This window comes from Palaemon carinicauda, chromosome 22 (genome assembly GCF_036898095.1).
Source record: "Palaemon carinicauda isolate YSFRI2023 chromosome 22, ASM3689809v2, whole genome shotgun sequence".
Classification (NCBI taxonomy): Eukaryota; Metazoa; Arthropoda; class Malacostraca; order Decapoda; family Palaemonidae; genus Palaemon; species Palaemon carinicauda.
This window is the reverse complement of record NC_090746.1, coordinates 90,497,978-90,525,863: the sequence shown is the minus strand read 5'-3', so window position 1 is coordinate 90,525,863 and position 27,886 is coordinate 90,497,978. Positions and strand designations below refer to the sequence as shown.

The 27,886-nt window shown below is 36.4% G+C and overlaps 1 protein-coding gene across 1 annotated transcript in view; it reads left to right on the top strand.

Annotated features, from left to right (window-relative positions):
- Window positions 1–27,886, top strand: part of LOC137616614 (chromosome transmission fidelity protein 18 homolog) — a 77,426-nt gene that overhangs the window by 21,718 nt on the left and 27,822 nt on the right. The window contains exons 5-8 of the mRNA XM_068346519.1: window positions 13,780–13,950; window positions 16,432–16,581; window positions 20,875–21,005; window positions 26,326–26,464. Of these exons, the coding sequence (XP_068202620.1) occupies window positions 13,780–13,950; window positions 16,432–16,581; window positions 20,875–21,005; window positions 26,326–26,464 (591 nt within the window). The remainder of the gene's footprint in view (window positions 1–13,779; window positions 13,951–16,431; window positions 16,582–20,874; window positions 21,006–26,325; window positions 26,465–27,886) is intronic.

The window sequence follows — 27,886 nt, the reverse complement described above, 5'->3', positions numbered from 1 at the left end:
GTTTTGAGGCATCCCCATTGGATTTTGGGGAACGCCTAATTAATTTAGGTGCCCACAATTTATTTTGGGCTTCCCCAATTGATTTGGGGCCTCCCCGTTTGGTTTTTGGGTCCCCCAATTGATTTTGGATGTCCCCAATTGATATTTAGTTCTCCCAAATTGATTTTCTGGTTCTCCAATGTATTTGCAGTGTCCTAAATTTATTTTGGTGCTTCCACAATTTATTTTTCAGCGTCCCCAATTTATTTTAGGGCTCCTCGATTGATTTTGGGGCATCCTCAATTGATTTTCTGGCTCCCCCAATTGATTTTGAGGCTCCCAACAAATTTTGTGGTCCCCAATTGATTTTTGTTACCCCCAATTAATTTTGGGCGTCCCCAAATGGTTTTCGGACATCCCTAATTGGTTTAGGGGCTCCCCAATTGTTTTGGGTTCTCCCTATTGATTTAGGGGCATCCCCAATAGAATTTGGGGCTCCCAATTGATTTTGAGGTTAACCTTATTTAATTTGAGGTTCCCCTGTTCATTTTGATGTTCCCCAGTTGATTTTGATGTTCCCCAGTTGATTTTGATGTTCCCAATTGATTTAGGGCATTCCCTATTGATTTTGGGGCTCTCCCAATTAATTTAAGCTGTCCCTCGTTTGATTTTTGGGCTCCCAATTGATCATGGGACTCCCTCAATTAATTTGGGGCATCCCTTATTGATTTTTGGCCTCCTTCGATTGATTTGGGGCATCCCCAATTGATTTTGGGGTTCCAATCAATTTAGGTCATCCCCAGTTGATTTTGGCACTTCCCCAATCAATTTGGGGCGCCCCAATTGATTTTGGTGCTGCCTCAATTCCCAATTGATTTTGGTGCTCCCTCAATTCTTTTGAGGTCCCTCAATTTATTTTTGAGCTCCCCCTATTGATTTGGGGCCCCCAAATGATTTTTGGACTCCCAATTGATTTGGGACGTCCCCAATTTATTTTTGGGCTCCCCCATGGATTTTGGGACCTCAATTGACTCACAGGCTCCCCTAATGTATTTGTGGTGTCCCCAATTTATTCAGGGCTCCCTAATAGATTTTAGGGTTCCAATTGCTTTTTGGGGTGTCCTTAATTGATTTTGGGGTGTGTCTAATTGATTTTTGGGCTCCCCCAATTAATATAGGGTGTCCCCAATTGATTTGGGTGCATCCTCAATTGATTTTGGCACTTCCCCCAATTTATTTGGTGCTCCTCAATTGATTTTGGAACCCCCTCAATTGATTTTCAGGCTCTCCCATTAGATTTTTGGCTCTCCCATTAGATTTTTGGCTCCTCAAATAGAGTTTGGGCGTCCCCAATCAATTTTTGGGCTCCCCCAATTCATTTTGCGGCTCACCAATAGATTTGGGGCTCCCCTATTGATATGGGGCGTCCCCAATTGATTTTGAGGCTTCCCAAATGATTTGGGGCTCCCTCAATTGATTTGGGGTGTCTCCAATTGATTTTGGGGTATCCCAATTGATTTCTTGCATCCCCGATTGGTTTTTGGGCTCCCCCAATTGATTTGGGATGTTCCAATTGTTTTTGGGCTCCCAATTGATTTTAGGCCACCCTCAATTGATTTTGGTGCTTCCCAATTAATTTTGGGCTCCCAATTAATTTTGGATGTCCCCAATTGATTTGGGGGCTCCCTCAATTGATTTGGGGGCTCCCTCAATTGATTTGGGGCTCTCCAATTTATTTTGAGGCTCCCCAATTGAGTTTTGGGCATCCTTAATTAATTTTGGTCCTTCCCCAATTGATTTTGGGGTTCTCTAATTGATTTGGGTCATCCACAATTGATTATGGGACTTGCAATTGATTTTTGGTATCCCCAATTGATTTGTGGTATCCCCAATTGATTTGTGGTATCCCCAAATTTTGTGAGGCTCTTTCAATATATATTGGATGTCCCCAATTGATTTTGGGCTCCCCAATTGATTTTGCTGCTCTTGTAATTTATTTGTAGCTTCCCCAATTCTATTTGCGGCTCTCCTTATTTCGGTGCGTCCTTAATCGATTTTGTGGCTACCCCAATAAATTTGTGGCATCCCCAATTGATTTTTGTGCTACCCCAATTGATTCGTAGCATTCCCAATTGATTTTTGAGCTACCACAATTGATTTAGGTCTTCCCCAATTGATGTTTGGCTATCCCCAATTGATTTTTGGCCATCCTCAATTGATTTTGCAGCTGCCAATATATTTTGTGGCTACCCCAATTGATATTGGGGCTCCCCAATTGATTTTTTGTCACCCCCAATCGATTTTGGGCGTCACCAAATGATTTCCGGGCATCCCCAAATGAATTTCTGACGTCCCCAATTGGTTTAGAGGCTCTCCCAATAGATTTTATGACTCCTCCAATTGATTTGGGGCTCCCTAATTGATTTGCAACATCCCCGATTGATTTGGAGGTTCTCTAATTGATTTAGGGCATCCCCTATTGATTTTGGGGCTCTCCTAATTGATTTAAGGTGTCTCCATTTGATTTTAGCATCTCTCCGAAGTGATATTGGGCATCCCCAATCAATTTGGGGCCCCATATTGATTTTTGGGCCCTCAATTGATTTTGGGGCTCTCCCAATTGATTTTGGGGCTCTCCCAATTGATTTTGGGGCTCTCCCAATTGATTTTGGGGCTCCACCAATTGATTTGCGGCTCCCCGATATATTTGGGGCGTCCCTAATTGATTTTGGGGCTCCAATTAATTTAGGTCACCCTCAAATGATTTTGGCGCTTCCCCAATTGATTTTGCGGCTCCCCCTATTGATTTTGGTGAGCCCCTAATTGATTTGGGGCATCCCCAATTGATTTTGTCACTCCCCAATTGATTTGGTGCTCCCCAATCAATTTTGGTGCTCCCCTAATATTTTTGTGGTGTCCCCAATTGATTTAGGGCTCCTCAATTGATTTTAGGTTTCCCCAATCAATTTGGGGCATCCCCAATTGATTTTGTGGCTCCCAATTAATTTAGGGCGTTCCCAATTTATTTTGTCGCTTCCTCAATTTTTTGGTTGCTTCTTCAATTGATTTAGGGCATCCCAAGTAAATTTTGGGGTTCCCACAATTGATTTTTGGGCTATCCCAATTGATTTTGGGCATCCCCAATTGATTTTTGAGCCACCCCAATTGATTTAGGGCTTCCCCAATTAATTTGTGTCTCCCCAATTGATTTTCTGGCTCTCCCAATGGATTTTTGGCAGGCCCCAATGGATTTTTGGCATGCCCCAATTGATTTTGTAGCTCCCCAATAGATTTTGTGGCTACTCCAATTGATTTTTTAACACCCCCAATCGATTTTGGGCGTCTCCAAATGATTTTTGTGCGTCCCCAAGTGATTTTCTGTCGTCCCCAAATGGTTTAGGGCTCCCCAATAGATTTTGTAATCCTCATTTGATTTATGGCGTCCCCAATAGATTCTGCGGCTCCCCCAATTGATTTAGGGCATCTCCTATTGAATTTGGTGCTCTCCCAATTGATTTAAGTCGTCTCCATTTTATTTTTGGGCTCCTCCAATTGATATTGGGCATCCCCAATCGATTTTGGGGCTCCCTGTTGATTTTGGTACTCTACCAATTGATTTGGGGCATCCTTTATTGATTTTGGCCCCCCCTGATTTATTTTGGGCGTCCCCAACTGAGTTTGGGGCTCCCCAATTGATTTTGGGGCTCCAATTAATTTAGGTCATACACAATTAATTTTGGCGCTGCCCCAATTGATTTGGTGCGTCCTAAATTGATTATGCGGCTCCCCCTATTGATTTTGGTGCTCTTCAATTTATTTGCGGCTCTCCAATTGATTTGGGGTTATCCCCAATTGATTTGGGGCTCCCCAATCGATTTTGAGGCTCCCCTTATGTGTTTGTGGTGTCCCCAATTGATTTAGGGCTCCCCAATTGATTTTAGGGTTCCTAATTGATTTTGGGGCTCCCAATTTATTTTGGCGCTTCCTAAATTGATTTTGGCACTTCTTCAATTGATTTTGGCGCTTCCCTAATTGATTTGGGCCATCCTAAATTAATTCTGTGGCTCCCCCTATTGATTTTGGGGTTACCCCTTTAGATTTGGGGCTCCTCAATTAATTTTGGAACTCCCTCAATTGATTTTCTGGCTCTTCCATTTGACTTGTGGCTCCCCAAATTGATTTTGGGAGTCCCCAATCAATTTTGGGCCACCCCCAATTCATTTTGCAGCTCACCTATAGATTTGATGCGTCCCTAATTGATTTTTGGGTTCCACTTATTGATATGGAATGTCCCCAATTGATTTTGAGGCTTGCTAAATGATTTTTGGACTCTCGCAATTGATTTGGGGCGTCTCCAATTGATTTTGAGGCTCCTCAATTCATTTGGGGCATCCCCAATTGATTTTGATGCTCCCCCAAGGGATTTCAGGCATCCCTGATTTTTGTGGGGTGGCTCCCCCAATTGATTTGGGATATCCCCAATTAATTTGGGATATCCCCAATTAATTTGGGGCTCCCTCAATTGATATGGGGCTCCCACAATTGATTTGGGGCTCTGCAATTGATTTTCAGGCTCCCCAATTGATTTTGCGGCTCCCCCAAATTATTTTGGCGCTCCCCAATTGATTTTGGTGCTCCCCAATTGATTTTGCTGCATCCCCAATGGATTTTGGAGCTTCTCCAATTGATTTTGGGCATTGGCAATTGATTTGGGGCATCTGCAATTGATTTGGGGCATCTGCAATTGATTTTGGTTTCCCCCAATTGATTTATGGGCTCTCCCAATTGATTTGGGGCATCCCCAATTAATTTTGGGGCCCTCCTTATTAATTTGGTGCATCCTCAATCAATTTTGGGGCTACCCCAATAAATTTGTTGCGTCCCCAATTGATTTTTGTGTTACCCCAATTGATTTTGGAGCTACCCCAATTGATTTGGAGCGTCCCCAATTGATTTGGGGTATCCCTTATTGATTTTTGGGCTTCCACAATTGATTTGGGGCTCCCCAATTTATTTTTGGGCTCCCCCATTGATTTTGGGACCTCAATTGATTCACAGGCTCCCCTAATGTATTTGTGGTGTCCCCAATTTATTCAGGGCTCCCTAATAGATTTTAGGGTTCCCAATTGCTTTTGGGGTGTCCCTAATTGATTTTGGGGTGTCCCTAATTGATTTTTGGGCTCCCCCAATTAATATAGGGTGTCCCCAATTGATTTGAGTGCATCCTCAATTGATTTTGGTACTTCCCCAATTGATTTGGTGCTCCTCAATTGATTTTGGAACCCCCTCAATTGATTTTCAGGCTCTCCCATTAGATTTTTGGCTCCCCAAATAGAGTTTGGGCTCCCCCAATTCATTTTGCGGCTCACCAATAGATTTGGGGCGTCCCCAATTGATTTTGAGGCTTCCCAAATGATTTTGGGCTCCTTCAATTGATTTTGGGGTATCCCAATTGATTTCTTGCATCCCCGATTGGTTTTTGGGCTCCCCCAATTGATTTGGGATGTCCCAATTGTTTTTGGGCTCCCTATTGATTTTAGGCCACCCTCAATTGATTTTGGTGCTTCCCAATTAATTTTGGGCTCTCAATTTTGGATGTCCCCAATTGATGTGGTGGCTCCCTCAATTGATTTGGGGCTCTCCAATTTATTTTGAGGCTCCCCAATTGAGTTTTGGGCATCCTTAATTAATTTTGGTCCTTCCCCAATTGATTTTGGGGTTTTCTAATTGATTTGGGGCATCCACAATTGATTATGGGATTTGCAATTGATTTTTGGTATCCCCAATTGATTATGGGACTTGCAATTGATTTTTGGTATCCCCAATTGATTTGTGGTATCTCCAATTGATTTGTGGTATCCCCAATTGATTTGTGGTATCCCCAATTGATTTGTGGTATCACCAAATTTTGTGAGGCTCCCTCAATATATTTTGAGGCTCTTTCAATATATATTGGATGTCCCCAATTGATTTTGGGCTCCCCAATTGATTTTGCTGCTCTTGTAATTTATTTGTAGCTTCCCCAATTCTATTTGCGGCTCTCCTTATTTTGGTGCGTCCTTAATCGATTTTGTGGCTATCCCAATAAATTTGTGGCATCCCCAATTGATTTTTGTGCTACCCCAATTGATTCGTAGTATTCCCAATTGATTTTTGAGCTACCCCAATTGATTTAGGTCTTCCCCAATTGATTTTTGGCCATCCTCAATTGATTTTGCAGCTGCCAATATATTTTGTGGCTACCCCAATTGATATTGGGGCTCCCCAATTGATTTTTTGTCACCCCCAATCGATTTTGGGCGTCACCAAATGATTTCCGGGCATCCCCAAATGAATTTCTGACGTCCCCAATTGGTTTAGAGGCTCTCCCAATAGATTTTATGACTTTCAATTGATTTGGGGCTCCCTAATTGATTTGCAACATCCCCAATTGATTTGGAGGTTCTCTAATTGATTTAGGGCATCCCCTATTGATTTTGGGGCTCTCCTAATTGATTTAAGGTGTCTCCATTTGATTTTAGCATCTCTCCGAATTGATATTGGGCATCCCCAATCAATTTGGGGCCCCATATTGATTTTTGGGCCCTCAATTGATTTTGGGGCTCTCCCAATTGATTTTGGGGCTCTCCCAATTGATTTTGGGGCTCCACTAACTGATTTGGGGCTCCCCGATATATTTGGGGCGTCCCTAATTGATTTTGGGGCTCCAATTAATTTAGGTCGCCCTCAAATGATTTTGGCGCTTCCCCAATTGATTTTGCGGCTCCCCCTATTGATTTTGGTGAGCCCCTAATTGATTTGGGGCATCCCCAATTGATTTTGTTACTATCCTCAATTGATTTGGTGCTCCCCAATCAATTTTGGTGCTTCCCTAATATATTTGTGGTGTCCCCAATTGATTTAGGGCTCCTCAATTGATTTTAGGGTTCCCCAATTGATATTGTGGCTCCCAATTAATTTAGGGCGTTCCCAATTTATTTTGTCGCTTCCTCAATTTTTGGTTGCTTCCTCAATTGATTTAGGGCATCCCAAATAAATTTTGGGGTTCCCACAATTGATTTTTGGGCTAGCCCAATTGATTTTGGGCATCCCCAATTGATTTTGGAGCCACCCCAATTGATTTAGGGCTTCCCCAATTAATTTGTGTCTCCCAATTGATTTTCTGGCTCTCCCAATGGATTTTTGGCAGGCCCCAATTGATTTTGTATCTCCCCAATAGATTTTGTGGCTACTCCAATTGATTTTTTAACATCCCCAATTGATTTTTTAACATCCCCAATTGATTTTGGGCGTCTCTAAATGATTTTTGTGCGTCCCCAAGTGATTTTCTGTCATCCCCAAATGGTTTAGGGCTCCCCAATAGATTTTGTAATCCTCATTTGATTTATGGCGTCCCCAATAGATTCTGCGGCTCCCCCAATTGATTTTGGGCATCTCCTATTGAATTTGGTGCTCTCCCAATTGATTTAAGTCGTCTCCATTTTATTTTTGGGCTCCTCCAATTGATATTGGGCATCCCCAATCGATTTTGGGGCTCCCTGTTGATTTTGGTACTCTACCAATTGATTTGGGGTATCCTTTATTGATTTTGGCCCCCCCCCCCCTGATTTATTTTGGGCGTCCCCAACTGAGTTTGGGGCTCCCCAATTGATTTTGGGGCTCCAATTAATTTAGGTCATACACAATTAATTTTGGCGCTGCCCCAATTGATTTGGTGCGTCCTAAATTGATTATGCGGCTCCCCCTATTGATTTTGGTGCTCTTCAATTTATTTGCGGCTCTCCAATTGATATGGGGCTCCCCAATCGATTTTGAGGCTCCCCTTATGTATTTGTGGTGTCCCCAATTGATTTAGGGCTCCCCAATTGATTTTAGGGTTCCTAATTGATTTTGGGGCTCCCAATTTATTTTGGCGCTTCCTAAATTGATTTTGGCACTTCTTCAATTGATTTTGGCGTTTCCCTAATTGATTTGGGCCATCCTAAATTAATTCTGTGGCTCCCCCTATTGATTTTGGGGTTACCCCTTTTGATTTGGGGCTCCTCAATTAATCTTGGAACTCCCTCAATTGATTTTCTGGCTCTTCCATTTGACTTGTGGCTCCCCAAATTGATTTTGGGAGTCCCCAATCAATTTGGGCTACCCCCAATTCATTTTGCAGCTCACCTATAGATTTGATGCGTCCCTAATTGATTTTTGGGTTCCACTTATTGATAAGGAATGTCCCCAATTGATTTTGAGGCTTGCCAAATGATTTTTGGACTCTCGCAATTGATTTGGGGCGTCTCCAATTGATTTTGAGGCTCCTCAATTCATTTGGGGCATCCCCAATTGATTTTGATGCTCCCCCAAGGGATTTCAGGCATCCCTGATTTTTGTGGGGTGGCTCCCCCAATTGATTTGGGATATCCCCAATTAATTTGGGGCTCCCTCAATTGATATGAGGCTCCCACAATTGATTTGGGGCTCTGCAATTGATTTTCGGGCTCCCCAATTGATTTTGCGGCTCCCCCAAATTATTTTGGCGCTCCCCAATTGATTTTGGTGCTCCCCAATTGATTTTGCTGCATCCCCAATGGATTTTGGGGCTTCTCCAATTGATTTTGGGCATTGGCAATTGATTTGGGGCATCTGCAATTGATTTGGGGCATCTGCAATTGATTTGGGGCATCTGCAATTGATTTTGGTTTCCCCCATTTGATTTATGGGCTCTCCCAATTGATTTGGGGCATCCCCAATTAATTTTGGGGTCCTCCTTATTAATTTGGTGCATCCTCAATCAATTTTGGGGCTACCCCAATAAATTTGTTGCGTCCCCAATTGATTTTTGTGTTACCCCAATTGATTTTGGAGCTACCCCAATTGATTTGGAGCGTCCCCAATTGATTTGGGGGCATCCCCTATTGATTTTTGGGCTTCCACAATTGATTTGGGGCTCCCCAATTGATTTGGGGCTCCTCCAATTGATTTTGAGGCTCCTCCAATTTATTTGGGGCATCCCCAATTGATTTTGGTGCTCCCCAATTGATTTTTTGGTTTTACAATTCATTTGGGGCATCCCCAATTGATTTTGGTGCTCCCCAATTGATTTTTTGGCTCTACAATTGATTTGGGGCATCCCTAATTGATTTTGGGGCGTCTCCAATTGATTGATTGATTGATTTGAATTTTTCTGGCATCCTGATATCGAAGGTCATTGAGACTGATATCGTTTATTATGAATAAAGAATGAAAGAATATTCAATTAAATCCAGAGAAGTAAATATGTTATAAAAGTTAAATTGCCTTAAGAATACCTGCTTCTGACAAAAATTTAAAAATGGCACTAGAAGTATTATGTTATAAATTTTGAATAGCATTAAGAAGACCTACTTCTGATGTGAATTTAAAAATGCCTCTAGCATTGTATGACACATCATGTCCAAGGATATTGTCAAGGATGAACCTGCCATCTTCACCACGAGCCTCAAACAGATATCTATTTCTTTCAGTGCTATAACTTGGGCATTCAATCAACCAATGCCTCACTGTCAAGGGTATCAAACAGTCGTCGCAATATGGTTGGTGTTGGCCAGCCAACAGAAACTTGTGTTATCTGTGTGTGACCAATGCGGAGACGACAAAGAGTAGTCTCCCATTTTTGCGGCATCCCATTATACCTCCAAGGGGATATACCAACCGGTATTTCTCTCATTTTATTTTTGCATAAACTATCCCAATGCTGTTGCCAATTTTTATAAATAGAATTCTTAATTGCTGGTAAAAAATCATTACAAAGAATGGGAAACCTTCTTGGTAGCAACTTGGCTGCAGCACTCTTTGCCAGTGAATCTGCCTCTTCATTTCCAGACACACCTACATGTGCTGGAACCCAGCAAAATTAAATTGTTATACCTCGTAGGGCAATAATTAAAAGCCACTGTAAAATCTTTAAAACTAAAGGGTTACTAGAATTAAAACATTCTAAAGCTTGAAGGACATTTCTTGAATCACTATAAATGGTAAAATTGCCCTCTTTTAACGCTATTTTCTCAATAGCGGTTAGTATGCCATATAATTCAGCAGTAAATCTGGAAGATATTGGAGGAAGTGCCCCTCTACAGTTAAAAGAACTACTATTTACTCTAAATCCAACGCCAGCATCGGATTTGGAACCATCGGTATATATAAAAGTTGATTCCGTATGTTCTTCAACATGTTCCATAAAAGAGACCTAGCTTCTGATTCAGTCATGTTTTTTTTAACACCAGTAAAATATTTATAGAAAGATATCTCTGGTAATTTCCACGGAGAGGTTGATGGTATCTTAAATGGAAGTACCTTACCTCTAATTTTATCAAGACTGTTTAATAATTGTTTTACTCAAAAGCCAAAAGGTTGAGGAGATTTTGGGTGCAACTCAAAGTATGTTGACTTCCTTACAAGGCTTGCAGTCTGAAAAGCTAAAGAGTTGGGGGAGTCTTTGTAACCTAAACCAATACCAAATAATTGAAGACATGGTCTAGAGGTAACTCTCCAGCATCAACAAGGAGACTTGGGATAGGTGAGTTTGTAAATGCTCCTGTGGACAATCTTATACCAGCATGATGTATTGAATCTAATATCTTTAATTGGCCTTGGGGTGGCTGAGGAGTATATTTCACACCCATAACTAATTTGGGAAAAAATTAAGGCCTTGTATGATTTTAAAATAGTTTTACGGTCTTCCCCCCCCCCCCCCATGATGTATGGGACAATACTTTTAAAAGATTCAGAGCCTCAAGACATTTAGCTTTTAACGTCTTTAAGTGTGGAACCCATGTCAACCTACAATCGAAAATCAATCCTAAAAATTTAGCTTCACCTACACATGGGATCCGTTGACCTTTCATGTATATATGCGGGTCTGGATATACTCCCCGGATACAACAGAAATGTACAATAGTAGTTTTGCTTGTTGAAAACTTAAACCCACTCATATCAGCCCACTGAATAATTTTTTCCATTGCGAGTTGTAGTTTTCTCTTAACCATTTCCATTCTAGCTCCAGCAAATGATATGGAGAGATCATCCAAATATAGTGTTGAGAGAACATCCCGGGGAATGACTGAGGATATCCCATTAATTGCTAGTGCAAACAGGGTTACACTCAGCACACTACCCTGAGGGACTCCCTCTTCCTGACATTTACTCTGATAGCCCTCTCACTTGAAAAACTCATGTGAAATAAATGATTGGATAAACAGTGGTAGCTCTCCTCTTAATCCAAATTCATGAATGGTTTTAAGGATACCATATCTCCATGTAGTATCATATGCCTTTTCAAGGTAAAAAATGACTGTCCCATGGTGTCTGATCATAACAATAATAATGATAACAATAAATCATAATTGATAATAATAATAATAAAAGAAAATGATAATAATAATAGAAACCAAAACAATTTTATAGCATATTCTATACTCACGTGATGTTCGTATTTTCATATTAATCAAACCAGCTCCGTAAAAATAGAGTTTAACTTGTTGGATTGGTTGATCTCCTTTTAAAAAGAATAATATCAATTTCCGTACAGGATAGAAGTACAGTAGTACTATTTACATGGACAAATTTGAGAAAAATAATTCTTCTTCCTTGGATCCTTTTTGGGGAGATGAAATAGCAGATCAGCTAAGCATAAAAAATCAAATGTGTCAAAATGAATGGTCACTTCATCTGCTTGTATGCCCAGAACTTTGGAAGGGGTTGGGTCTTCCAAACGTAGACTTGTTTGCAAACTCACTGAAGAAGATGGATTTATTTGGTTCACCATGATTTTCCATACTGGATAAATCTGGATCTTTTACAGATGATAAAAAGTTCAGGACTTGAAAATAGGAGGTGCTGATAACTGCTCTATATTTTAACGGCAAAGGGAATGATTCACAGATCTGTGGTCTCTGTTATCAGAATGTTTGAGAAGGTTTGCCTTGCAAAATCAGTCCTCTTAGATAACCAATTTTGAAGGTAATGCTGCTAAACCCATAAGAGCTATATCTGATCCACTGGAGTTTATCCACTGTATTCTTAGAAGCAAAGGGCTTTTGAGGTACTTAGGTTGGCAATCATAGGTTCCAAAATACAGTCTACTATTGTTATATACTGTATAACAACAGTTGATTGTTCATTTTGACCGGTGTAAATCAAGAAATATATCTGTTACTAGCACTAGTTTGGGTGATCTGTTTAATTTTTTTTTACTTTTCCTTTGCTATGCTAAGAAACTTTCAATGTTAGCCATTTAACAGATAAATCTATGCTGAATTATGTGCTTAAGCATTTAGAATTAGATTTGTCTGTATCTGGTATTGAAGCAAGTGTTTTTAGATCTTTTAATATTGAGAGACACCTTAGCCCAATATGTTTTTTAAATTTAGGCATATTATTACAATAATTAAAAAGTTAATGTTTTGAACCTTTGGCAAGTTTTCCCTTAACATCTTACCTCTGAAAATTTATTTCTGTTGACTTAGATATCAGTAAAATGAGCAATGTCTTTTATAGGAGGCTTTAGGGATCATAAGTTGATTCTATCTTTTGCGTGATTTCTTAGCTAAATTATATCAATAAGACTATATGTTAGCAACAATTTTTTCATATTCCTTCTTTACAAAAGGGAGTGGTCATTAGTTTAGAGAATAGTTTTTATTAAATGGTAAGAGCCGTTCTATATTATTTTGGTCAAAATTACAGGCATTAGAAGTAATGGGCCTAATTTGCTTTGAGATATTAGTATTATACTACAACCTCTGTCCAAGAATGTAATATTCTGATCCCGAAAGCTCACAAACTACAGTATTGGATCCAAATCTAGTGAAAGGTTTGAATATTTGGGTTCTTGATATAAGAAGCACAACTAGATCTAAAAAAAATTTGTAAAAATACATCTTTGAAAAGGGTTTTAGAGTAAGCTCACTGACATACTAAATCGGTTTTGGCAAAACATTATCTCAAAGAATCCTAGTTTATATACCACGATTGCTGGGCTTTAGGGCCTGTAGTGGCCGTTGGGAATGTTGTCTGAATGAACTTTACTAGTTTGGTAGAATCATGATTTCAGTCTACTAGTTTTTCAAATTTAATTTGTTTGTTTTTGGAAATTATGTGTGTAGGTCCATCATGATAAAGTTTTTTTATATATATAAATAATTAGGTGAAAAAGAAATATTTAGAAATGTCAATCTACAGTATAGAGTTACTTAAAATCTTAGACTTAGGTAAGTCTAAGACATTATTTAATTGATTGATTAGAATTAATGCCCTATTGCTTTCCTTCCTTGGCAACCCACCACCATTAGAATGTGGGAGTCAGGACTATGAACTTCAGGGAAGTTTTATATAAAATCATGGAATTTTGATGATAAATATTTTTCTCTACTCACTCGATGGTCATATAAATGCCCAACCTCCTCCCCACTTACTATTGGCATCAAGAGGATAGGGAATTATTTCTACTCAGAGACTGGAGAAGGCTATGCCACATGCGCAGCATGTTATTATCAGTAGACGCTAGCTGGAATTTTTCCCTTATAAAGGGGTAACATTGACATACAAAGCCTCTGGAGAGAAATGATGTTATTATTGAAATTCCATTATTCCTCATTTCCGTTGTTTGAATATTAAAGGAAATCACAGGTTATTCATTCACTGTTTATTGCAAATGTTATGTTATAACTATTTCCTTACCAAACTCTGTTATTTTTTCATTGTAAATTGGAGACACTGTCTTGTATCATTTCTCTGAAAATTGTATAATATTGTTTAACACAAAATTCATTTCAGGTTTCCCGTGGGCTTGACTGGGCAATTTTCTCTGATATAGTGAAGCAGGAGATCATGCATAGCCAAGCTTGGGTCATGTTACCCTTTCTTCCCTACTCGTGTGTTTGTTATCACCTTCTCTTTGCAACTCACCAATGGCCTAAGATTCAGTTTCCTACCCAGATATCAGAGGTAAGTAGTTTACATTATCTGCAGATGTGCTTTTCAAATTTATGCAGAAAAAATTCTTATAGCTAAATATCTTTGTTTATTTGGTAGCATTTATGCACAAATTATTTTTGGAACACTTATTTGATTACTGGAGAGTGCTGCCACAAGCATCACTTTGCTTATTTTTGAGAATTCAATTAGATCCAGATTTGTGTTGAAATTGATTATTTTGACACTTATAATGGCAGAATAAACCATGGCATAATAGAACAACCCAATATATGTTGATATTTGGTGAGGATATTGAACCTAAGAACAATGTTGAAGATCCTTTTGGTTAAGTGCTATCATACCATCTTATCTCAACCTGTCCCATGTAGTATTTCATATTGTGGGGCTGGAGGTTTGTCTTTGATACGACATGGATGATCCAGAAATAGTAGACCAAAGGTCGTTGAATTCATGCAATCAGAATTATGCCAAAAGGTGTAAAGATTGATAAATCATTGAAATTATTGATACTATTTGCATGACATTTTAATTGTTTTATTATAAAGTTATTTATTTATTTGTTTTTTTTTTTAGAATTAATTATTCATCATTAACCATACTCCCATTGGCATCAATGAACATTGATGACGATGACAGATAATCAACAATCATTCATTCTTCTGATTGTTAGGCATTTACTTACTGAATGTACAGTCTTGTGGATAGCAGAGAACAATTCCTCTCTGAGGCTCGTAATGATGATGGCAGGTACATCCTCACAAAGATTCTTGGAGTAAATATTTTGTATAATGCCAGTGGCATTTTTAAGTTTGTATTGGAAGCTGGCCTTCTTACTCGTTTTTAAATATATTAAATTTTAAACGTTTTATAGCTAAGTTATGTATTGATTTATTTTTTTTTAGTTTTATCTTAGATTATCGATTGTTTGTTAAGCATACTCTAATCAGTATCAATGACCACTGATGTTTTGATGCCAGATAATTACCAATCTTTTATTCATTATGAACAATCCAGAAGCACTTTTCCCCTTAAGAGCAAATTGGCAACTACAATCTACAAATATCAGAATGAACCTAATTCAACCAAGTCTCATTCCTCTGCCTTGAATCATAAAGTAAACATGAATATGCTTTCATATTTTTTCTGTATCAAAAACATATAACTAGTCAACTAGTCATAAACAACAAGCCTTGGAACATATTCAAAGGAAAGGATGTTTTTATACTATTTATACTGATGGCTCCAAATCTTCAATGGGTGTGTTGCAGTATTCGCAGACCTAACAAGTTGGCTATCATTACCTAGGTAAAGCATCAACATTGATGTCTGAACTATCCTTGATTTTATTAGCAATTGACATTATTAAAAGAAGATAGGGTGAATTATAAGTTTGTCATTTATTCTGCTTCAGGAAGTCCTACAGAGTCCCTAAAATGTTATGCTCATACAAACCAAATTGTATTACAAATTAGAGAGGTCCATAAGAAACTATTCTCTAGGGATGAATGTTGACATATGTAGGATTCCTGCCCATGTTGGGGTTGTTAGTAATGAAAAAGTAGATGCTGCTTTAAAGTTAGCTATAGATTTACCACGTGTCATTAAATTACCTGCTAAGGACTATATAACTGTCATTAAGCATTTTATAGTAAGAAAATGGCAAATGATGTGGAATAATGAATTGGAGAATGAATAAAATGAAACAAATAGAACCAATCATTTCTCCACGGGAATCAGCATGTCAAAGTGTTAAGAGGACGGAAGTAATTTTAGCAAGGTTATATATTGGTTATACAAAATTAACCCATAAATTTTTAATGGACACATCTCATGGAAGATGTCCCCAAGTGCAGTGAATATAACCTTATTTTAACTATCCAACGTATGTTTTGTGAATATATTTTTTTTAAAACAGTTTATCTGATTCTGAGTATTTTTCTGTTTTTAAGATTTAATGTTGTCAAGCTACAGATTTAATAGAGCATTATTTGATATCTTTATCATAGGTTTTAATTTCTAACTTATTTTTTATCATGAAGATTTGATATATATATTTTATCTCCCAAATTTATTCCGGCCAATTCTGTAAGAGTTAAGTTTGGCTCATTGGGCTGGTCAATCTGTATCCCTTTATAACAGCATACTTTTATAGAATTGTCCAAAAAACCAAATTACAATCTGGAGGCCAAGTAACATATGTTTGAGCAAATATAGTGATAAGAAAATGAAAGATAAAGGTATATGATATAACTGTGCATTAGTATTTCCATATACCACCATATAATCCAAATACTGTACTGTATTGCATTAGAAGGGTAGGTTTATTACAAGAAAAGAAAACAGGATTTTTTAGTTAAGGGTAGATTTTAACATTTAAACAGCTTTGAGTGGGAAGGAATAAGAATGCTATGGGAGTTTCATAGAAATAAAATCTATGTAATAAGCTCTGGGATACTCTACAGATGTTTTTATATTTTGTCTTTATTTCAGATGAATCAGAAAGTGACAAAAACGTGTAGCCTTTTGACATCCATGGTCAATGAGATGAGCCCTGCAGCAAGAGCATTTGCTGATAATGTAGCGCTTATTCAAGACATTCTTCCGTTTCTTTTACAGATCATTCAACCAAACCTTCGTCCTGTAAGTAAACCTTTATATTTGTTTATATAAACTATGATTATGTGGACCTCTGACGTACATTACTTACTATTTATTTATTCATTGTTATGGCTTTAATATCAAAGTTAACTGAATATATATCACAATAACCTATGCTATCAGAAAACTATTCCTTAAGTGGATTTTATTGTCTAATATAGATATAGGTAAAACCTTTTGTTGGGTATTTAATAGATCAATGAGTGCTCAAAAAGGCTTATTTTATTAACAAGCATTCCCTGTCTGCAATTTGAAATATGTCACTTATTGAGTTAAGGAACTATCATTAAAGACTCCAAAATTTGTATTTCCTTGAAATGTATCAACTTTACCTTGTTACACCATCTTACATTTAATATGGTATTTTAATTTTGTATTTATTTTATACCCAGATATTTCATTATTTTTTTTCATTTACTCGTTATTTTATCACAAATCTAATGGGGAAAATATCATCATCATTTTAACATATTTACATCAGCTATTCCATTTGCAACGTTTGATGGCAAATACGTTTTCTCTTTTCTTTTGATTCTCGTACTGTCTACCCTAATTTTCGTCATAGGTAAGCCTTAATTTATCACCCTGTTTCAAGATTTCTTGGGCCTTCCTCCTGTTCTTTTCTCTGCCACTTCTATTACTACAGTTTTTTTTCTGACTTAGTGTTCCTTATCCCTTCTCATCATACCTATGTGGTAGTCTTCCTTCGAAGAAAGCAGTCCTGTCCATGTTACATATGAGTGAGTGTGACTCTGTTGATGACGAACTCATTTATTAAAGAACTGGTTTATGCCCAGGCAGTAGATCTCCATTGCTGGCTCTGAGCTGGAAACTTTATTCTACAACTGGCCCTTGGCTTGGCGATAGCCTTTTATGTCTGGCTCTGAACCATGTTCTCCCCTATACAGAAAAAGTTACAGCTTGTACCAAACCGAATAGATACTCTGAGAAAACGTCTCTTCTATAATGCCGAAGACTGAGGAACCTTTGGCATGGTATACAGAGTGGTAAATCCCTGAGATATTTAGACTTCCAATTTACAAAATACAGCTGGCCCTCGGTATTCGTGGGTTCTGTCTTCATGGTTTAAGTTATTCGTGGTTCAGAGATCCGTAGAATATTTAGATAAATTTTTGAGTATTAAATACTGATAGAAAATATAAGTTTGAATTAGTTACAAGAAGATCTCTCTCTCTCTCTCTCTCTCTCTCTCTCTCTCTCTCTCTCTCTCTCTCTCTCTCTCTCTCTCTCTCTCAAGGAAGGTTAAGATTTTAAAATTGGATTATTGTTATTTAACTATGATATGTATGAATAAGTTTCTGGTGGAAGAATTGTTATTTCAATGAAGAAAATAAAGGGAATTAGAATTTAAATAGAATTTACGATAATCGTAAAATTCTTTATTTGTTAACGAAAAATTTGCATGTATTAAAAGAGATGTTTTTAGAATTACTATCACGTGATGATGATAAATGTGTTCAATTATCATACTCAAATTTTTACTTATTTTTTAGTTTGAAGCACTACGATTAACCAGGAAATAAAATATACCTTCTCTGGGAACCAGTTCAGTTAGCTCATAAATCAAAGTTGCCAGGTTTTTTTTTAATTTGACCACAGTGATTTTTTCACAAATTGAAGGAAAATTAGAATTAGAATGGAACATATTTCCTATTCTTAGCTCATGCTATGTTTAAATAGATTTCTTTTTAACCCTTTTACCCCCAAAGGACGTACTGGTACGTTTCACAAAACTCATCCCTTTACCCCCATGGACGTACCGGTATGTCCTTGCAAAAATATGCTATTTAAATTTTTTTTTGCATATTTTTGATAATTTTTTGAGAAACTTCAGGCATTTTCCAAGAGAATGAGACCAATTGGACCTCTTTATGAAAAAAATTAAGGCTGTTAGAGCAATTTAAAAAAAATATGCTGCAAAATGTGCTTGAAAAAAAATAACCCTTGGGGGTTAAGGGTTGGAAATTTCCAAGGGTTAAGAAATTTTTTTTTTTTTTTTTTTCAAATAAGAAATAAGAGAGATAGAGGTTATTAGTGGAAGAACATTCCAAATTCATATTGAGAGTTTTTATTCCATATCTTACAACCTTGAGTGCCCTCTTACGAGAGAATGCCATGATGGAGTCACTCGGTTTCAGCATGGAATCTCATTCCTTGTTGAAACCTTGTGATGTGCAAGAGGGCTCTCAAACTGTGGAATATTTTTATCCTCAGTTTGGCACTTGAATTTCTTTCATGCTTTTTTTATTGCTTATTACTACTTCTACCCCTTTCATATTTTATCAACTCTCTCTCTAAATCTTCAATGGGTGATGGCTGTGCTGCAGTATCCCAGATAAAAATGGTTAGCTCTTATTACCAAGTAAAGCATCATTATTTACATCCAAACAATCCTGAACTATATTAGAAATTGACATCATTAAAACAATTGAGGATTGAGTGAACCATAAGTTTGTCATTTATACTAATTCAAGAAGCCATAGAAGCCTTAAAAGGTTACAGTGATCAGAACCAACTGGTGTTGAAAATTAAAGAGCTCCTTGATATAATATTCCCAATGGGTAAATATTGAAATATATTGGATTATTGTTGTTTTTTTTTTTGTGAGTAAAAAGCAGATACTGCAGTTAAATCACCAATAGATTCATCAAAACAAGTCAATAAACTACCTGTGAGAGATTATTAGCCCTCTTTAAGTGTTTCATAATAGCAAAATGGCAATGTCAGTGGAATCATGAATCTGATTGTAATAAGTTACAACAAATAAAACCAATGGTTTCACTATGGGAATCGTCAGTACAAAAATAAAGGACTGAAGTAATTTTAACAAGGTTACGTATTGGTCATACAAAATTTACACATGGATTTTTAATGTGCGCATCTCATAAAGCAGTCCCCAGGTGCAGTGTATGTGACACTATTTTAACCATATATCATAATTTTAGCAATTGCACTGGTTCTAGAAGAGAGTGATATTTATGTTTTAGCAAAGAAAATGTTTTGATATTTTATCGGACTGAGAGTTTGTTATTAAGGTCTTGATATTTTTAAGGAATGTAAGTTTTATGGATAAGATTTAAATTCCTTTTTATCACAGTTTTTTATATTAAATTATTTTTTATATTTATTACAGTATATATTTTATTTTTTCATTTATTTGCTTTAATATAAATAATAGTTTTTCCTCCCAAATTTAATTGGGCCAGCTCTTTAAGAGTCAATCTTGACTCATTGGTCCTTTTTAATGATAATAATAATACATAGGCATTTTAATAATGATAATGATAATAATACATAGGCATCTCTATTCCTCGAAAGGTGGTGTTACATATGCTATGTATTTCGGCCATGAGCCTCATGTGCGCAACACCAACATACCAGTTGTAAATTAGATTAGTTTGTAGGTAGGTTCTGATGCATCTTTTTCATTAAAGTATTCAGAGACAGCTGTTTTTAAACTATACACTGTACAGCATATTAGTAATTTCGTGGGTATTAGAATTGTTAAATAGTTATTACTTTCAATGGGAGTGATTACTTGGTTTAAAGTTTCATCAAACTCTTTGATAAGTTCCAGTTAAACTCAATCATTTGCATTTATGAATCTAATCAGGTACCAAATTTTGTTATAGAATATAATGATGTCTTCAAGTCCATCATTTCACTAATAAACAAACATTTTTAATCCACGGTCTGCAAGATGATTCACTCATTGCTCTTTGAAGATATGAATTATGGAAGTATTAATAAAATGCTTTACTTGCCAGTTATTTCCAGTGTTTCAGAGAAATTTCTTTGAGCAGAGGAGGCAATGATCATTGTTTATAGAGGAAATGGTGACAGTACAGTACTATCACTCCAAACTTTGTCTTTAATACAGCCTAACTTGCTTGGTTTTGTTATATTGCGATTTTACTGCCATTAACTTCTTTTTTTTCACCCATTATTACTACTTGTTCCTACTGAAATCTTGACTAACTTACCATGTCAGTACTTTTTACCAACAAGTCGCTTCTAATTTCTTACTGTGATGTGCAAGATCTTCAAAATCCACCTTAATACTATTATTTCAATTTGCTCCATCTTCTGTTCTTTCTATTTTAGAACTATATAGGTGATGACTAACAAATTCTGATAGATTAAATTAAAACCTAAAAATCTGTGGGGTTAGTTTATTTTCTTATACCCATTTTAGATTTATTAGTGCTGTACCGTATAAGCAAATGTTATACGTCTATTTTTTGCTTGTTTCAGGTTAACACACAGCTCTATAGTAAGCAAGAGAAAGAAGAACTTGCAGGATTAATTAACACTATGATTAGCTACAATCTTACTTACACACAAGAGAGGAGTTTAGATGGACAGTACTCATTCACGCTTGATCCGTAAGTACTTTTTTTATTTTATAGCTGCTATATGGTGTATTGTAGAATATTTTTTTTATGTTAAATGTATGACGGGTGTTGGAATACTTTTACTCAAGAATTGCATATTGTAACGTAGTTTATAAAATTGCTTAAAGCAAGTCATGCCAGGTACTTAAGTTACATTGTAATTCATTATCTCTATGAGCCTCCCCTGAAGTTCATATTGCTTCTTCTCAGGAAACTCGTTTACAGCGACATTTATCTCTAAAATTAGAAAAAAAATCCTCTCTTCTCATTTCAATATACTGTACTAATGCCTCTAATAAATTTTTGAGACAACATAGCAATTAAGGAATAGAAGCAAACCTAGGACCAGCCAAAGAATCTTTATATTTTCACTTCAGTCTTTGTGTCGAATCAAGTTGACACCCCGTCCTCCAGATTGTTAGGTTTCAGGTGTTTAAACATGTCTTCCCCTGGTTTTGTCGGTAACTACTCCATAGATTGTGTCTCCTTGTGTCTCGTGTCAAGTATAGTATGTGATTTAAATAACATTTGTGAGAAGTGTTAAAGCATCATTGTTCCTCTCATAGAATAGTATGTTTCAGTGGTTGCCAACCAGATTAAAAGTTCCAAGTGCAAAGGAAGCCTGCTTTTAGCTCAGGGAGAATTCCAGAGAAGATCCCCTTAACAAGAGAAGGCCTTGATAAAGTCACTCCTTTTCAATATGGAATCTCATTTCCTTATTGAAGCCTTGTGATGGGCAAGAGGGCTCACAAACTGGAGAATAATTTTTCCTCAGTTTTACTGTAAATTTCTTTCTATTCTTTTTCTACTTCTCAATATTAATCCAATGTAAACTTTCTTTCGTCTCTACTATCCTAACACTATGAATAATATTTCCCTTGGGAATTAAAAATCCACAGTTATATACGTTTTATGTTTGTAGCCATAATGCCAACGCCATTGGAGAGCCACAGTTGTAGGATATCAACATCAATCTTTTTGAAAATAGACCGCCACCAAGACGATCGGAGAGAATCCGTAATAGGTGACAAAATATCCAGTTACCCAGCGACTAGCTATTTTAACATGAAGACTGTTCACACGTTAGAGAACTGCCATTTCTTTTTAATCTGATGTTTTAGTTTCAACCACTGCTTTAGTTTAATTACTTTTATCCTTTAATTGTTATTTAATTTTAGTTTACCTTTAAAACATTTTGAAACTTTTATTCTTCAGCTGAAGAGGCACTTTGTTAAGTAAACAACGTATGTAATTGTGGGATTTTTATTCCCAAGATTGATAGACACGGCATGATGTTTTATTCAAGATATTCCCCTTATCCTTATATATATTTCTTTATTTATTTGATTTAGAAATGGGGTAGATTTTTCCACATTCGATATTACTGCCCGCTTAGATGACGGGGAAAAGGGATCACGGTTGGGAGTTGTTTATATTCAAAACTCTATGTGAGAGTATTAGATGACCTTAGCCATCAGGAAGATAGTATGGACCTTTTTGGCGGGACTATTCTCAAGGGTTTGATCATCAGAATCCATGGGCATCCAATCCTTGATATATGCCTCTCGGATTTTGGCCGGAAGCCCATCATTACAAATACAGGGAGGATGATTCCCTGTTCTTTTAGTCTCAGTTCTAGCAAACAGGGATAGCTTATCAGTGATCTGATATGAATGGATTCAAGTTTTTGACAAGCAAAACTCTTGTTGTCCATTTCTGTCATATTCAGGGAGTTCATCCAGACCCAAACATATACTGTATGTAAATCAAAGGTCAATCGATCCCATGTATAAGTGAAGCTAAATTTTTAGGACTGATATTTGATCGCTGGCTAACATGGGTTGCTCACTTGAAAGCCTTAAAGTAAAAGATCTTGAGGCTCTGAATCTTAAATTGTTCCAACTTAAAATTTATGTCCCACACATCATTGTGAGCAGACTGCAAAGCTATCTTTAAATTGTACAAGGCCTTTTTTTTTTTTAAATTAGTTATGGGTAGGAAATATACTCCTTAGCCATTCCAAGCCGATTAAATATTTAGATTCTATACACCATACTGGTATCAAATTGGCCACAGGAGCACTTTAGAACTTCATCTACCCCAAGCCTCCATGTTGACCCTGGAGAATTACCTGTAGACTTTAGTCAAAATTCTTTTATGCTTCAGTATTGATTTAAGTTGCAAAGACTTTCTGATTATTTAGCATTGTAGACTGTAAACCTTATAAGGCATTCAACATATTACAAGTTGCACTCAAAATCTCCTCAACCTTATGCTTTTCGGGAAAAACAGTTACAGTAATAAACAATCTCGATATAGCTAGAAATAGAGTTCTTCCATTTAGGATATCACCAAACCCTCCATGGGAAATTACCAGATATATTTCTGTAAATATTTTATTGGGATAAAAAAGAACATGACTGACTTAGAAGCCAGGTCTTTTTGTATGGAACATGTTGAAAAACATATATACTTATGGCTCCAAATCTGATGCTGGCATTGGATTTGTAGTATATGGTAGTACTTTTAATTATAGAGGTGCACCTCCCCTATCTTTTATATTTAATGCCGAATTATATGCCGTACTAACTGCTATTGAAAAATTGCATTAAAAGATGAGAGCAATTTTACCATTTTTAGTAATGCAAGAAGTGTCCTACAAGCTTCAGAAGTTTTTAATTCCAATAACCCTTTAGTTTAAAAATTTTGAAACGGTTCAATTTTTCTGGGTTCCGGCACATGTAGGTGTGTGTGAAAATGAGAAGGCAAATTTACTGGAAAAGAATGCTGCAGCTGAATTGCTACCAGTAAGTTATTCCATCCTCTGTAATGATTTTTACCGAGCATTAAGAGTTGTTTTTATAGTAATTGGCAATAGCTTAGATAGAAATAAGATGAAAGAAGTAACGACTGTTATTTGTCCTTGGAGGTATAACATGATGCCCCAGAAGTGGGAGACTACTCTTTGTCGTCTCCGCATTGGTCACACACTGTTGACATGAGTTTCTGACTGGACAACACCAGTCATAGTGCAACGACTGTTTGGTACCCCTGACAGTGAGACATTTGTTGACTTGATGCCCCACTGCTAGCTCCTTAAGAAATAGATATCTGTTTGAAGCTCAAGGTGAGGATGGTAAGTTCATCTTTGCCAAGATTCTTGGGCAGATGTGTTATACTATGCTAGCAGTAGTTTTAAATTTATTTCAGAAGCAGGTCTTCTGAAAGCTATTTGAATTTTATAAGTACATCTTCACTTTCATGGTTTTAATTGAATATTCTTTTATTCTTTATTTATAATAAATGATATCAGTGTCAATAACTTAGATGTCAGGATGCCAGAAAACTGCAAAGCAACCAATGAAACCAGAGTTGATGGGTTGATGACACTTTTGGGCAGTGTTGAAGAAAATCATGATATTTTTTTCTAAAAATATTTAAAAAACTGATTTATTTGATTTAAATCAGATTTCTCTTATGTTAATGAATTTTCTTGATTTAAATGATATTTTTCAATAGTACCTATTTGCAGCTGCTGATTATTTGTTTCAGTCTTATGAGGGTTTTTTCTGGTAATGAACTTGATCTATGTTAAACCACAGTATTATATACATTACTCAATATGGAAGTGGACAAGTTAGTGTAACTAGTACATAAATACACAAAAATAAGCGAAACTGCAACCAAACAAAAATATGAATATACAGCAGTTTTTTTTTTAACAAAGTACGCAGTAAGAAATAAAACTAAAAACATATTTTGGACTTCTCCATGTGCATACTGTACTAGCAACAAATTTTTTTAATTCCTTTTAATGCTGTTATCCCTTTTACCCCCATAGGACGTACTGGTACGTTTCACAAAACTCATCCCTTTACCCCCATGGACGTACCGGTACGTCCTCGCCAAAAATTGCTAATTACCTTTTTTTTTTTTTTTTTTGCATATTTTTGATAATGTTTTGAGAAACTTCAGGCATTTTCGAAGAGAATGAGACCAACCTGACCTCTCTATGACAAAAATTAAGGCTGTTAGAGCAATTTAAAAAAAATATACAGTACTGCAGAATGTGCTTGAAAAAAAATAACCCCTGGGGGTTAAGGGTTGGAAAATTCCAAATAGCCTGGGGGTAAAAGGGTTAAAAAAATCAAGACCTTTATGATTTGTATACTTGCAACAGCTTCAATTCTTACAAACACCAAGTTTACTCAAAATGTTATGGCTAACTAGGATTTTGTTCATTTGTTCAAATATTTATGAATAATAGTTAGTTTTGGAAGTTTTCTTTTTCTAAGGTATTTCTTGACAGTATATTTCATTTTGATTTAAATCCATATTTTTTTTACCCTGATTTAAATTGATTTAAATCATTTGAATTAAATCAAAACAACCCTGCTTTTGGGAGATATTTTCGCGATGGCAGATGCTGCGAGAGAGACCGAGTCAGAAAGAGAAGAGGTGTTGTGCAGGGAAGGAAACTGTTCGTGAAAGGCCAGGGCTAAAGAAACGCAGATAGTTTTAAAACGTTGGTGTGTGTGCAGCAGTGCTAACTATGAGTTAACGGACATGCGAAAGACGGAGGGGTTACTGTAACATGTCTCGAGTCTCTGAATCTTTGAAAAGCACTGTTCCACACATCATGAGGCAGACTGCAAAACTATTCAGAAATTGTGCAAGGACTTGATTTTTAAAAAAATAATTTATGGGTGTAAAATATACTCCTATTTACCCCAAGCCGATAAAAAATGTCAGATTCTATACATCAGATTGACCACAGGAGCTTTCAGAACTTCACTCATCCCACGCCTCGTTGTTGACGATGGAGAATTACCTTAGTCTTTTATCGTTGGGTCTTGGTTTAGGTTGCCAAGACTTCCTCATTCTTTAGCCTTTCAGACTGCAAATCTTGTAAGGCATTGTAGATATTATGAGTTGCATAAAGAAATCTCCTCAACCTTATGGGTTTCGGTTGAAAGAATTAAAGGGGTGCGACTCTGTCCCATTAAAACTGATATTTTGTTGTCATTTCAAACTTAGTCAACTTTTTTATTCTTTGGCGAATTTTTATCATTTCAAAGCATTTCAAAGATAATTTTCTTAACAAAAAATTTATAGAAAAAATTTTCTTATTCATCCTCATTTTTATATATGTATTTTTTTCCAAACATAATGGCAATAATATTAAAAATTGCTCCTTTCCATATAAAAGTTTTTATAATTTTCAAAGAGCTTCCTATAAATTTTTAAAGTATAAAATTTCTTATTGTTTCAGAATATAACATTTAAGTAATATGCATTGTTTAAATTTCAGGAATATGGAAGAAGTAGTACGGTTTCCTGATCTTAAACCTGAAAAACAATTATCATATTCAACCCGACAGCTGATAGCACGAGAAATAGAGCTTGAAAAAGTTCGAAGAGCAGAGTTATATTTTACCAATCAGAAAACAGTAAGTTTAAATGTTATGTTTTTGAGCTTGAAAAAGTTTGAAGAGTAGAGTTATATTTTACCAATCAGAAAACAGTAAGTTTTGATGTCATGTTTCCTATTTTTATTCATTTGCATAAATATGAGGGCTTCATTATTTGAAAGATTGCTAGTGGCATAGCATTCAGCCTGTATCTGAGAAAAGCAGAAGTAAAAGAAATTAAAGTGGGAGTAAAATTCACATTATATTTTCTCTTAATATCAGAATTTTTGTCATATGAGTCACAAAGTTGAAAATAGATAGCAATACTGTTAAAAGAAAAACCCACTATGCTGGAAAAAAAAAAAAAACTAGGCCATACGTAAACACATGAACTTAAAAGATGTATATTAGATTTTAAATGTTCATATGCCTTTGTTGGAAGGATCTATTTTTCACCCTTTGATGGTATTTAATTTGAAAACAAGCATCTTTAGACCCTAAATATAATAAAACATTACCATACACATTACTACTTTATGGTATAAAAAGACATCCAACCATATTTCATAAATGGCTCTTGTTCACATAGCTGCTTTATGACCATAATAGAGCCTTGGTTCTTTATTGTGCTTGTAATTAGGTGTACTGAAGACTTTCATCTCATCGAGGAGCATTCCCCTTTAGGCAAAGGGACTTGAATCCTTTCCACTTGTTTTTTGCATTAAGACACTTGGATTTGTGCAGTAACATCCTCATCTTTCCCTAGGCCAAGTAGCCTAGTCTTTCTCTTTATGCTCCCATGATTTGAAACCTTTTCCCTTATATTTAGTCCTTTTCACAAACTCATATTGATAAAAGCCTAACATTTCCTCCTTAAGCTCTCACATTCTCAACATCTACGACCTAAGTCACATTGTTATCCCTGACACAGGATACAAAGGGAATGAGGATCCTTAAAGTCTGGCAGTAACCCTCTTGGACAATAAACACAAATGCATTTCAAAAAAAGAAAAAGAGACATATGAATAAGGTGAAGCTAGCTGAAACCTTAAAAATTCATGTCATTCTGGAATATCGAAGTGCAACGAAAGGCTATCTACACAAGCGGGCAACGAGTAAACTGAAATCATTTACCCACTCCACTGTCATTGCCAAACATCATAAACGCACAATGATACATATACTAGTTAGGTGAGTCTATTGTAGTGAAGGGAAATAAAAAAATTAATTTTTATAAGCCTCATAGGCCAGTCAATAGATGGTGAAAAGCTAAATAAAGAAAAAAAAATTAGGGAAAGCTGCCAGAGGCTTTATTGTCTTCATAACAGGGTACCTAATAACATTAATTTGTTACGCCTCTACTACCCCTGATTTGGCCACCATTTAAAAAAAAAATGACTGAAAAACTATTTTGCAAATATCTCATGTTGGACTCGTTTTAGTAGAAAATGGGTTAATACA